At 36.7% G+C, this 14,137-nt stretch overlaps 1 protein-coding gene across 1 annotated transcript in view; it reads right to left on the bottom strand.

The window, feature by feature from the left end:
- Positions 1–2,972: 2,972 nt before the first annotated feature.
- LOC124087158 (mucin-19-like) overlaps positions 2,973–14,137 on the bottom strand; it is a 100,315-nt gene continuing 89,150 nt past the window's right edge. The window contains exons 109-125 of the mRNA XM_058576334.1: positions 13,966–14,016; positions 13,608–13,664; positions 13,409–13,462; positions 13,133–13,186; positions 12,964–13,011; positions 11,348–11,398; positions 11,179–11,232; positions 10,874–10,927; positions 10,674–10,721; positions 9,018–9,047; positions 7,551–7,582; positions 7,306–7,462; positions 7,080–7,117; positions 5,642–5,752; positions 4,499–4,538; positions 3,838–3,946; positions 2,973–3,296 (exon numbers count right to left, since the gene is read on the bottom strand). Coding sequence (XP_058432317.1) covers positions 3,110–3,296; positions 3,838–3,946; positions 4,499–4,538; positions 5,642–5,752; positions 7,080–7,117; positions 7,306–7,462; positions 7,551–7,582; positions 9,018–9,047; positions 10,674–10,721; positions 10,874–10,927; positions 11,179–11,232; positions 11,348–11,398; positions 12,964–13,011; positions 13,133–13,186; positions 13,409–13,462; positions 13,608–13,664; positions 13,966–14,016 — 1,175 coding nt within the window. The 3' untranslated portion in view covers positions 2,973–3,109. The remainder of the gene's footprint in view (positions 3,297–3,837; positions 3,947–4,498; positions 4,539–5,641; positions 5,753–7,079; positions 7,118–7,305; positions 7,463–7,550; positions 7,583–9,017; positions 9,048–10,673; positions 10,722–10,873; positions 10,928–11,178; positions 11,233–11,347; positions 11,399–12,963; positions 13,012–13,132; positions 13,187–13,408; positions 13,463–13,607; positions 13,665–13,965; positions 14,017–14,137) is intronic.

Below are 14,137 nucleotides of genomic sequence, written 5' to 3'. Positions count from 1 at the left end.
ACAAACAGACATTTTAAAAGGAATTGCCCCATAGGAGGAGGGTTTAACAAAAGTAGGTATCAAAGGAATAGAATACCAGGTATTTGCCCACGATGCCGTAGAGGGAGACATTGGGCTAATGAATGCCGTTCTCAAACCACCATAGAAGGTACTCCCTTATCAAAAAACGGACAAAGACCAGGTATTTATCCAAGATATCGTGGAGAAAGGCATCAGGCTCCATTGCCAAAAAACGGACAGGGGGGCCCAATGCTCCGGGGCCCACAACCACAAATATACGGGGCAGTGGAGGATCCCAGCAACACCATCAGGGTAGTGCCCAGGACACATTGTCCATTAAATCCCTCATCAGACAAACCCAAGGGAGCGCAGGGTTGGACATCTGTGCCTCTGCCAGAGCAGTATTAACTCCAGAGATGGGAGTTCAAATCATTCCCACAGGAGTAAAAGGACCTCTTCCCCAAGGAACAGTAGGCTTATTACTGGGACGTAGTTCATCTACATTAAAAGGACTTATGATAAGTCCTGGGGTAATTGATCCCGATTATGTAGGTGAAATAAAAATTATAGCTAGTTCTCCAAGAGGTATATCAGTAATTTCACCTGGAGATAGAATAGCCCAGTTGTTAATAATACCCAGCCTACATAATAAATTTCCTAGTCATAGTGTAGAAAGAGGTTCCAGGGGATTAGGCTCCACAGGTGTAGATTGGGCTATGTTGTCTTTAAATTTAGATTCTCGCCCAATGCTAAAACTAAATATTCAAGGTCATGAGTTTAATGGGCTACTGGACACAGGAGCTGACCTTAGCATCATATCTCGTCAAGAATGGCCAAAACATTGGCCATTACAACAAGCCACTCAAACGCTTCGAGGCCTAGGAGTGGCGACTAATCCCCATAGAAGTTCTATGATATTAGATTGGAAGGATCCTGAAGGATGTGAAGGAACTATACAGCCATATGTATTGGATCATCTTCCTATAAATTTATGGGGACGAGATGTCCTAGATCAATTAGGTTTGACGTTAACAAATAACATCAATCCTAATGCGCCCACTACTAGGGCTAGACAAGGCTTTAGGAAAGAAAAAAGATTAGGAAAACAAGGGCAAGGTATAGCAGCACCAGTACAAATAGATCAAGGAACAGACAGACATGGGTTGGATTTTCAGAAAGGGCCACTGAGACAATCAAAATTACTTGGAAATCAGAAAGACCAGTGTGGGTTCCTCAGTGGCCCCTGACTAAAGAAAAGATACAAGTAGCCCATGATCTGGTCAAACAACAATTAGTGGAAGGACATATACAACCTTCCATATCTCCCCATAATACTCCCATTTTTGTCATCAAAAAGAAGTCTGGTAAATGGAGATTGTTGCAAGATTTAAGAGCCATTAATAATGAGATGGTTATTATGGGACCTGCTCAATCAGGGATTCCTCAATTGTCTGCTTTGCCAAAAACCTGGCATGTTTTAGCTATAGATATTAAAGATTGTTTTTTTTCAATTCCAATTCATCCCGAGGATAGTCCACGTTTTGCATTTACTATCCCTGCATTAAATCATGAAGGTCCTGATCAGAGATATGAATGGAAAGTACTCCCTCAAGGGATGGCTAACAGTCCAACTATGTGTCAAATATATGTTAACAAAGCAATCCAGCCACTTAGAAATCAAAATCCTGAACTACAAATATTTCACTATATGGATGATGTATTATTGGCACATAAAGATAAAAACATATTGCTGGAATGTTATGCCACACTTACAAACTTATTAAAAAATTATAATCTAGAGATAGCAATAGATAAAGTACAATTAAATTTTCCAATTAATTATTTAGGAGTTCTATTATCCTCAACCATGGTCCGTCCACCAAAAATTCAAATACGAGTAGATCAACTCAAATCACTTAACGACTTTCAAAAGTTATTGGGAGACATAAATTGGATAAGGCCTTATCTAGGTATACCAACAGGAGAATTGGGACCTTTATTTGATATTCTAAAAGGTCCATCAGATCCAAATTCACCCCGCATGTTAACTCCTAAAGCAAGAAAGGCATTAAAAATTATTGAAACATATATGGAAAACATACATTTGGATAGAATTGATATAAGTTTGCCTTTATTATTTATTGTACTACCAACAAAAAATATTCCTACAGGAGTATTTTGGCAAGAAGGTCCATTATTGTGGATACATTTATCTTATTCTCCTAACACTATTCTTACTAGGTATCCTGAGGCTGTAGGACAATTAATACTCAAAGGAATAAAAGCAGCGAAGGGAGTGTTTGGAATTTCTCCCAATAAAATTATTACTCCATATACTATGGATCAAATTGATGAGTTAGCTAATGAGTTAAATACTTGGGCAATAATCATGTGTAAATCTAATGTTTCATTTGATAATCATTTACCATCTAATCCTTTGTTGTCTTTTTGGTCTAAGCATCCTGTAGTTTTTCCTAAAATGACAAGAAAAACACCTATCATGAATGCTCCAAATATATTCACTGATGGGTCAAATAATGGTACAGCAGCAGTAGTTACCCCTGATCAAACTTTTACATTTTTAGTACCCAAACAATCAGCTCAAAAGGTAGAGCTTAATGCAGTTTTACAAGCTTTTGTGATGTTTAAAGATTCTGTATTTAATTTATTTTCTGATAGTCAGTATGTAGTTAATGCTATAGTATCTCTTGAAGATGCTGGTAGGAATTTGGGAGAGAAGGTGGATTTGGGAAGAGAACGTGGATTTCCCCAGAACGTGATTGTAGACGGCTGGTGTGAGTTCGGGAATAAAGAGTTGCTGTTTGAATCTACAAGCTGTGTGGTGGCTCGTGATTGTGTGCCCAGCCAGACTGCGGCATTTGTGCCCAGCCAGACTGTGGCAATGATAAGTGGAAACGAGTCTTGACTCACAGAATTCTTATTGCCACAAAACAAATACACATGCTCACTAATTGCTTGCAAACTTATATTTATTCTTCAGACCCAGTCAATAAGAAAAAGATAATTCCTCATTGTATTTACTTTGAGTAAGATACAAGAGAGTTCTTAGAAAATAAATAGCCCCTTACAACTTGTCATAATTATCTGGTCATTGAGTGAGCTGAGCAGTCTTATCCTGTTCACACAAATCTAAACAAGAGCAGGTTGTGGTGTGCCTGTATCTGTAAGATAGTGTGCTGCCATCAGGACAGTCGAGAGCAATGTCTCTGAACTCATAGTTGTCTTCTCGGCAGCAGAGGCATGAATTTTCCAACTGAAAGAGATCATAATTGTACCTAAAAGAAAAGAAAATTCAATAATAAATACATTTGAAATGTCATGACAGAAATTCAACATCAATGCTTAAATTGTAATTGATTGGTTGGAAGGCTTATTAAGTCACTTAAACAAAGTACTCTTCTCCTAGACCTTGCATTCCTTATTGCTGTGACTTCTGATAATTGGTACTTAATAACAAAAGAAAAGAACTCAAAGAGAAGATTTGTAATCATAATATTAAGGTATAAAAAGCAAACAGATTTTAAATAACCTATTTAGGACCACATTAATCTATATATAAAACTTCACATAAAGGAATGCACTTTATTGCTTAAGGTACTGACTGTAATCACTGCAGGAAGATAAATGTATTTGCACAAATGTGTTGAGCCTGTTTAGAAAACTTGAGAATTACTTATTACTATTTAAAAATGTTTGTTTGAATCCTGATCATCAATTAACATTGCTCTCGTGTGGAAAAAAAAAAATCTCCACGTTAATGTTTTAAAATCTTGATTTCCTCCACAGTCAATGCACAGTACACAAAGGAAAACTCACTTGAGAGTCCTTTTGCATTCACCCATACATTTTGCCATCTGGATTCTTTTCTTGCAACCATTGTACTTAACAGTCACGTTCACAGGAGAAGTTCTGCAATTATTCTTACCTAAAACAAAGAAGATAACAGGCAGGTGTGACATTTAATATTTTAACAATTGCTCAGCCTCCACTTTCTTAACCATAGAGGTAATGGCCTCAAAAATAACTATTACTAATGGAATTAACTATCTCAGTCCTCAGTAAAAGGCAACTGGTTAGTACTAAGATAAATATTACCTCATAATTGCTCTTATCACAAATGAAAGAGAAAGGGACCAGTGGGGGAAAATAGGGAAATGGATTATTAGCAGTGAAACAATAGTTGTCAAAAATAATCCATAGGTGTGCTCTAATTCAGCAATTTACAACACAGCTCGCTGATGTTAAGAGCTAATCTTCTATTTAAAATTTCTTTCACTGTAAACATAAATGGTGTTCACAGGGAAGAATGTTACAGCCAAGAAGAATGAGTAAACACAATGCATTAAGTATAAATATTGATGGATAGTTTAGGTTGGATTATATGTTATTAAAATACAGGTAACTTTCTATTAATGATCTTTCATTGTATTTTTAAAATCCTATCAACAGCTTATACTTTGTGTTGACATTAACTTACATGTATAGCAACATTTTCTTGAGTCATAGATTCTGTCTTCCTATAGGGGTGAGAGAAAAAACAGATTGGAAAACTTTTTTCTCTAAATAATATACAATTTATAATTAAGGGGGAACAGAAAAGATGAACATGCTGATGGCAGGTCTGGAGCAGGGGCAAGGAAGGAGGGAGGTGAGCTTGGGAATAAAAATCAGGCAGTATTTAGACAGAATTCAAACTTTAACTAAATTATTTTAAAAGATAACAGCATGTAAAAAATTATTTCTTATTTTACATGAAAAATACTTCAACCTTAGACATTAAGCTTCTCAGGCAGGATCTATACCTGATCTTTGTTGTAATTACTATCCTACCAATGTCTCCAAATAAACTCTCAGTTGAAATCCAGTACTGTAGTTTTTAATAAGTTTAAAATTTTGTAACTCCAGAAAGAAAAATTATTAAGAATCCATTCATAGAATACCTTCATTTTTAGATCATATAAATGAAGATATTATGGAACAAAGGTATAAATAATACACATATATAATTATGGAAAATATTTCTATTTAATAACTGACATATTTTCTGTTGTGGCAGAGGGAAGTGATCCTGGGAATTGAACCCAGGGGCACTCTACCACTGTGCTTCATCCTCGGTCCTATTTTTTACTTTTTGAGATAGGGTCTTGCTGAGACTGACATCCAAATCACTATCCTCCTGTCTCGGCCTCCAAGTCACTGGGATTACAGGCATGCACCACCATACCCAGTTTATGATCTACTTTTTCTAAGATAGCACTAAATTAAGTTTTATAGTGCCTGTAAAAGATAAGGACCGTCCTTGATAATCCACCTTTTTAAAGGACTTTTTATATATGTAATCATCTGACTCTTGATTCAGTAAATTTGTTTAAAGATCTATGCAATTGGGGTTGTGGCTCAGCGGTAGAGGGCTCTCCTAGCACATGCAAGGTGCTGGGTTCAATCCTCAGCACCACATAAAAATAAATAAAGATACTGTGTCCATATTTTAGAAAATCTTTTTAAAAAAGAGCTATGCAATTGATAAGAGATACATGTCTGTTGTCCAGATGCAAATTTTTTTTCCAAATTTATGATAAAGAAGTCATCGTGCTGCCCACTAATTAAGAACAAGACTTACTTCTGCACACCAGCTCTGCTTGGGGCAGTCTTGGACCACCGCAACAAAGCCAGTACTGTTGCAGGAGTAGGAGACACAGGGGTTGCTGGGGTCATCAAATGAGGTACCGATCTGGAAGGAAAGGAAGGGGAGAATTATTATTTGCTTCAAGTTTTTTCTGGAGTTGACAGCTAAGCCAATAAGAACAAAAACAAAAAATTCACTATTTAGTGACTGTCTAGAGGCACTTTTAGCCATTAGGTTAATAGTGAATAAAGAGTGGTTTGAATGTCTTCTACTTTTGTGAATAAATCAAAATTCTTCATTGAGAGCATAAAGTGTCTCAATTTTTAAGAGAAAATTCACCGAATTTTCAAGAATTTTTCAAGAAAGCTTATTGTACAGTGAGCAAGCAGTTCACCACAATTGTTATACTCTAAGTTTGAGGGGAAGTAAATAAGATATCTAAGTAAGGGGAAAATGTCACAAAATCAATTTAGAACAGATGACAAACCTCCTAAGATCTCTTCTATCTTGACTATATTCCTATATGTTTAAAACCCACTAGATTTTTCTAAAGAGTTTATGTTCAACATTCTAATTACAGCATGAGAAATTTTATTTTAGGGCTTCAGACCATAAGAAGAATTTTGATAAACTGAAATTTTATTATTTTGACTGTTAAGAAACATCTCTAGTCATGTATATGCATAAGTGTCATCATCTTTTGTTTAAAAACCATTATGGGTTCTAAAGTCAGATCAATGCTGAAAACTAAAAGTTTGAATATGGTAAGTAGGTTGTGAAAGTAAGACTCTCACAAGCTGTTTTATGTATTTCCTACTTTTTTATTTAGGAACCTACTTGTGGCAGAGGGGAGTGATCCTGGGAATTGAACCTTTAATTTTAGATTTTTAAAATATTTGATACCACCAGGTCAAGTATATAATTATAAAAATTGGATGATTCTCAAATTGATGTCTTTTTGACACTAATTTTCAAAAGTTAAATACTGTCCAAAGTATCAAATTAGTTGTCAAAACCAACCAGCCCTGAATATAGTGTGTCACTAAGTCCACATCGTGGGGTTCTAGTCCTCTGGGTTTTCTTGTTTGATCTCTGACAGTTTGGCCATCTGATCTTTCTGGTTATAATTACAGTTTAACTCTGCTCGTTGATTTGAATGTTACAAAGTGTGTCTTCTCCATCTGGCAAGACCCATGGGAAATTTTGTTCAGAAGCTCTACTGCTGAGTACTTAATGATGAAGTATATTTTCCCCCTTTGATAAGAACCATGGGGAGTGTTACATTTGATGTTCTTCTGAAAATTAATACAGGGACAAAAGAACTCATTCCACTCCATAATTACCATTTTTTTCATATTATAAACTGAAAGATCATTGGTGTAGTTTAGCATTGCATTTAGTTATAGTTATTTTAGAGAAGAAAAGGCCTTACCTCATAATCCGTATTGTTAAATAAACACGTTTGGGGTTCTGAAAAAGACACAAGTTATTTCATTCCATAACAAATATTAGATTCTTTATCAACCAATTATGTTTCTCCTCATAATACCAAAATATGCATATAACCAGTAGATGAATGGACAACTGTTAATTTTTGGTTTCCCTAAGTTTTACCTATCATACAAATTCAATTCATTAAATGCATTATGAATACACACCACAGTGTCCAATTTCACAGCAGGTATCATTAAACGTTACAAGCTTCTCTCCAGTTCTGCATACAGGTGGAGAAGGGCACTCCTGAGGTTTACAGTCTACAGTCTTTGCATCAGTACAGGTACATTTGTGGCAATTAGAAGTCCATGTGTCTCCAGGCTGCAGGTATAAACCAAGTTTAGACGTGTATTCAGATGCAGGAATGAAAGCCAATTTGGATAAAAGTAGAGCAAAACTGTGCACTTACAGATTTCTCTTCTCCCAGTGGACCATGACACACTGTTAACACAAAATGATAAATGCTAATTAAATTTGGCAAAATACAACCATCTGTTATTTATAGATAACCAGCAGGTGGCCAATACTGTAATTGGCACTAGGATTTTAGAGTCACAGGATTATGTAGTGCCTTGAGGTAGATAAATCATATCTACCTACTTTAAGCAAACATTCCTTAAAAAGCATATATATATTTTTATTTTTATGGAAGTAGTCAATAAATCTCATGGCTACCATCTGGTTTCCTGTTTTATAATCTGACACTTGCCTCCACAATCCTATAAGTCAGCAAGACCTCATAAGGTCACACACAAAGACCCTTTCCTCAAATTTAACACTTGTAAATTCCTGTCTTTACTAGAAGAAGTTCTTATTCTTATTTTGTCTCTATTCTGTCCCCTGGAACTTTGTCTCCACCAGGTCCACTCTAACATCAAGGGGATGCCTGATCCTCCATTATCCATCTGCAGTTCAGGCCTCTCGTGACTGTGACTCCAGTTCTCATTCCACCTAACAGCATCCCAATGGACCTACAGGAACCTCAAACTCGATGTGCACACAGATTATATCATCTTGTTCCTAAAAATCAACTTTCTGGACTGTCTTTTTCCTATTAAGGACCAAACTATTCTTTCAATCATGCAAGCTTAAAACTTATGAGCAATTTTGATTCCTTCCTTTCTGTCTGTCTTCCAAGCTACTGCAAGTCCTGTATCTCATACCCTACCTTGTCATACTGGCTGCCAATCTACCCCAAGACTTTACCCCAATACCTTACTATTTTGAATATCCTCCTGATCCAATCAGTTTTCTATACCACAGTTAAAACAATTGCCTTGTGAAAATTCTCCATGTTTCTTTGAAGAGCTTTCTTCTTCCAATTTTACCTTATGGTAAAGAATGATTCTTTTGTTTGTTTTTTGGAATTTTTCCTACTTGCCACAAAGCATACTTTATTATCTCAAGAATAGTGGGAACTTGGGCTGGGGTTGCGTAACTCAGTAGTAGAGTGCTTGCCTAGCACACATGATGCATGGGGTTAATCCTCAGAACCACATTAAAAAAAATTAAACTAAAAAGAATAGTGAGAACTCAATGAAGTCCTTTAAAATTATTGAATCATTTCTTAAGATCAACCCTAAGAAAGTTAACCACTTGATAGTGGGCATTTTAAATATATTTCAATCAAAATACATAAAAAGTTTGCCTACTAGTTATTTCAGGTAATGATGTCATATTTGTTTTGTTTGGCTGCACTAGTAGTGAGGATAAAAACCATTATTCGTGGTTTATTTGGTGATTGGAAGCTACATTCATCCACTTCAAGTTTGCTAATAACATTTCCATGGCTAGGGACTTTTGTTGGCAATAGCTTTGAAACGTGATTCACAAGAGCCATTACTGCAGAATGATTCTGCAATGGAGTTGTTCTTACCTGGAGCTGGTGGAAGTGTTCCTGGGCATCCTATGCAAACATAGAAAACTCATTAGTACCTGAAATTCAGGAATAGTGTTGGGGATAGTTACTTAATTCATTATTCTATTGCTGGGGGTAAATGGCTACGTAGTCAGAATAGATGGGAATACAGCTGTAAGACTATCATTACTTTCTGCTCCTCATGGTATTTTAGAGCCCACCATTACAAAGTGTTTCCTTTACACTCCAAATTTTAATGGGACAGAAATATGAGAACAGAAAGGAGAAAACATGAAGATAAAATTTGCTTCAAAATTTTCTTGGAAAACAGTTCCAATGAATAAGACAATAAAATAAGAAAAATTCATGTACAGAAAAATCTAATTACTACCTAATTTTAATTCTCTAGAAACTTTTCTCTTCTGGATCCTCTCTCCCTACCAAATGCTTTCTTTCTTTTCCTCCACCAAATGCTTTAAACTGGTCATATTTCTTTATCCTCTGGACCCTTCACATATCACTTATCTATATTAACCCAACAATCCACTCATAAATCTTAAATTATATTTCAAAATCACCAAAACATAATTGGTAGGTACAATAAAAATGAGGCTGGATAGAAACAACAGAATACTTTAGAAGAACTTAAAAATGCTACATTTTTAGGTCAAGCAATTCCAACAACTAATAGCTACCAAAAATATAGATATGAGTAAAAGACGTGGAAGTTTCAGGTAGTAAATGTCTCTAGCTCCTTGACAAGGTAGACTACAGTAACTCCTAATCATAAATGCTTAGCAGAATAATAGAAACCAGTAATAGGAGAGAGATCAACAATTAGACATAAGTACAGAAGAAAACAACAATCTTCTAAACTGGGCATGGTGGCACAGGCCTGTAATCCCAGCAGCTTGGGAGGCTGAGGCAGAAAGATGGCGAGTTCAAAGGCATCCTCAGAAATTTAGTGATGCTCTAAGCAACTCAGTGAGACCATGTCTCTAAATAAACTATAAAAAGGGATGGGAGTGGGGCTCAGTGGTTAAGGGCCCCTGGGTTCAATCCTTGGTACCAAAAAAAAACAAAACAATCTTCTAATCTCCACATTGCTCTTAGAGTAATTTCTCTAAAACTATCTGATCATATCATTCTCTTGATAAAATTTGGAAAAGGATCTCATTACTTAAAAGGATAGAATCTTATTTAAGATTAGAAAGTAGAAAGATTTTATTTTCAATCTCATTTCTTCCTTAGGCCTCCTTCCATCATTGCCAATAACTCCTTGATTTCTGAACTCACCTGTGTGGTGTTATGTCTGTTTTCATAGGCAATTGACAGGAATTCTCTCCCTGACCACTCAGTAAACAATCATCTCCTTTCTGAAGCCTTCATTCACAACTATAATAAGCAGACATGAACACTCTACTCTCACCCTGCTTTTCTGGAACCACGTTTTATACATATTTTAGGTTACCATTAAATAGAATATTATGGGCATAGACTTTATCACTATAATCTCCCTCTTCCTTGACACACAAAAGATCATAAAATGGCAAGTACTATAATCTTCCTGATGGTTTTGCTCTTAAGTCTGCTACAGAGTCTAGCACATAGGAGGTACTAAATAAATATTAGCTGGATTAGTAGCACAGTAATTAGGTCTTCTCCCATTCTGACCTGTTTTATTTTCAACTTCTTGATTCTCTGTTGCTACTACAGTGGTTTCTGAAGGGAGATAAAATTAGAATAATAAGCATACATATCAAATCTGTGTGTGTGTGCATGCCCAAACAATGGCACAAATTCATAACACAAGGCACAGTGCTTCATATGGAATAGATAATTCTTTCTAGTTCATTCGGGTCAGTCCTTTTTACCTGGCTGAGATACTTGTGGGCCTGTTGTGACTCCAGCTGTAACTGAAGTGGAACCTGCCAGAGGAAATAAATAGAAAGTTTCAGAACTAACACCCTTCGTCATCCCTTTCTCAGAAATCTCAAGCTTCATGAATGTCTTTAGGACAGGAGCCTGAGAAAAAAAGGCCACCCTAGCTGGACTTCAATGTTATGTTCTAATAGGAAGTTTAACTTCATCTTCCTGGCTCCTCTATCCCCACATTCACCTCCTAAAGTGTCATCAAAGCCATCCCAGTTAAGGAAGAGGTTGTATAGCTAACATTCACCTGTTTGCACTGCAGTGCTTGAAGTTTCCTCGACTCCCGTGGAAGCAGTGGCTGCTAATAGAGGAACAAGAGTGAGTGCCGAGGATTGAAGAAATGGGTTCACTTCAGATAATCTATCCTGTCATCAAGATGCCTCCAAGAAAAGTCCATGTGGGTGCATTTTACTTACCTGTGGTAGTAATTCCAGCAGTAGTTGTTTCAGATGATTCCTTGGGGGTACCTAAAATGAGCAAGGAAATAACATGCAGGTTTTCTGATATCCAAAGACCAAGTCTTTTAAGACCTCCACATGCAGGAAGAGTCTCCAAGCTGACGGAGTGCACTAATGCATCTCATGCGAGTTCAAGCCTGGGCCACAGAAACGTTAAGAGGTCTCCCTCTTAGTTGCTCACAGAGGTGGATCGAATGTTACTTTGATCCCAATAAGTTTTTTACTTGTAGGTCCCTCTTCTCTAAGTATCAAGAGCTTTTCTCTCACTTAACTCTTTTACTTCATGTGACTTGGTTTCCTGGTTCTCTTATAGTAGTTTGGGGTGAGGGAGAAAGAAGGTATAAAAGAGTGAGAGAAAATGGAAAAAAAAAGGCATCTTGGTAGACCAAGATGACCTCATGTTCCTCTCAGCTTGATTAAACTTTAGGCATGTTTCTTCCTAGCAGCAGGCTCCAGACTTGGAAGAGGAGGGGGCAATGTGAGGAATGTCTTTTTTTCCCCACCTGTAGTTTAGGACAGATCCATGTGTTTTTGTGAAACAAAGTATTCCTTCTCCAGGATTCTGTGTACCTAGCAGTGAAATTATGTGTTTTCCCTGTTTGGTTATATATTTTTTTTTTTTTTTGTAGTGAACTTTAGTTCTCTGGGATGCTTCTCTTTGAGTTCTTGCCCTGGAGATGGGAATCTTACCCCCGCCCCCCAGCCTCACCTTTTTCAATTCCCCTTGTTGGCCTGATTCACTTCTAAACCTTGGAATCATATTGGTGACACATGAAAACTAAATACTGGGAAGGACTAAGAATCTTGATATTTTAATACTTTGAAGATGGTTTCTCCCTTCTTTCAATTTTACTGCCATGAGACTAAGTACTCTAAAAAATGAATCTTATTTAAAAATGGGTCCTCAGAAAATTTTTATTGATCTTGTTTAATTTGGAGCTTCAGAATCTCAGATTAGAGGCAGCATGGTCTCCTAGTACAGTGTGTACATGCCAGCACTCCAACACTGTTAGGTAATGGCAAAAGCACATTGGCAACTGTCAAGCAGAAACATGCGCTCCCCGCCCCCTTTGCCTTGGCCATGCTTTAGGTACTAGTGAACCCAAGGAACTGTTTTCTCATTCTATGTGATTATTTAAAACAAAGTCATCAGCACCCATGGTTTCAAATATCATTTGATTCCTGTCCCCATTGAGTATTTATTTCTGGGGAGCTATGTCCTAACAAAGATGTGGTTAATGTAATCTTTAGTTCAGGAAATTCCACAGCATTATTATGACTGACCTTAATTGACTCAATGAAAAGTTATGTCCTATCAGATAGGACATGAGATTGAGAAAGTGAAACGGAAGGAAAGAAAGAGATCAATAGATCACAGTAGTCCCAGTAGTGATTGTTTTGCCTTGAGAATAGCGTGGATTTAGACTAATTCAAATTGTTTCTTATAAGCAGTCTTTTAATGCAAGAGAAACAAACACCATGCTTTCTTTTCCCCTCAAACCAATAGATGGCAAAATTCTCAGCCATTTGCTATAGTTTAATACTTTGGAAATAAGTGCTTTATCTCTGTTCACCTGTGTTACTTCCTGTGACTTGCTTCCCTGGTTCTTCTGTAGAAACTCCTTGGATTGGGAGGGGAGGTAAAAATTTTTTTAATTAAATTTGTTAGGACCTTAGTATTGAGGACAAATCCATAGGAATGGCTTTTATACTTAAGAGAAGGCTAAATGGGTGACTACTAACCAGGACTGGAATTTTCTGGGCGCCTAGAAACTGTAGTTGAACCTGAAGTTGTACCTACAAAAGCAAGATGGATTAAGAGTAACACGTTGTATTTAGCTTCATATAATCACATTTAAAAGGCTGGTGAAAATCAGTGTAAAGAGCAAAAGAACCAAGCCTGATTCACCTGATAGATCATCTTCAAGTTAAATACAAAACCCTTCTCCAGCCCCTCTCACTCATCCATCATCTACCACAATCTTAGAACCCAAAAGGCTGAAAGAACAAACCACTTACCAGTTTCCAATTTTACTCCAGTGGTAGGGATGACTTCTGTAGAAGTGGTAGCCCCTGAGAAGAAATAGGAGAAAGTGGTATAGAATGTGGACATTTTGAGAAATCTGTAACTGTTACTTTATGTAATATGCCTTTGATGAGCTATTCAGTCCTCTGAAGTTCACAGAGACAAACTTCTCCCAATTCTTTCATGACTCACGTGTGTTGGAACTCCTGGGAGCAACGGTTGTACCAGTAGTTATCCCGGTGGTGGTAACTGAAATCACAAAAGGAGAAGATCACCTTGTTAATTCCCTTTTACCTAAAATTAGGATCTGTTTCAGAATAAATTTGTGAGTTTTTCAAGTGAACTAAAACAAACTTTCTTGCCTTAAGTGGTATATCACATTGGTCTCAATTATGCCACTTTAATTCAAACAGAAAGGGCAATTCACCTGGGGTAATGTCTTAACATTCTGATAATTTGTACTAAAAGACATCTTGAACATAATATCTTCTGTATTCATTATAGCCAACATAATTCAAGATGAAGGAAATATTTGATGGTTAGTGCTTACCTATGCTAACTTTAGCTTCTGTGGTTTTGTCATGTCCTAAAGTTGTGGCCTCTAAGAATTGAAAGGAAAATCACAGAACTCAGAAAAGTTTGGTGTCTCCAACTAGGAATGTGGATGTTTTAGGGGAGGGGTATCTTGTTATTGAAGCTCCTTATATTCCTTGTTAAGTTAT

Source organism: Marmota monax, unplaced genomic scaffold (assembly GCF_021218885.2).
Source record: "Marmota monax isolate L192 unplaced genomic scaffold, Marmota_monax_Labrador192_F-V1.1 WCK01_AAM20220418_F8-fsc00012, whole genome shotgun sequence".
Taxonomy (NCBI): Eukaryota; Metazoa; Chordata; class Mammalia; order Rodentia; family Sciuridae; genus Marmota; species Marmota monax.
This window is presented reverse-complemented; position numbering and strand designations above follow the sequence as displayed.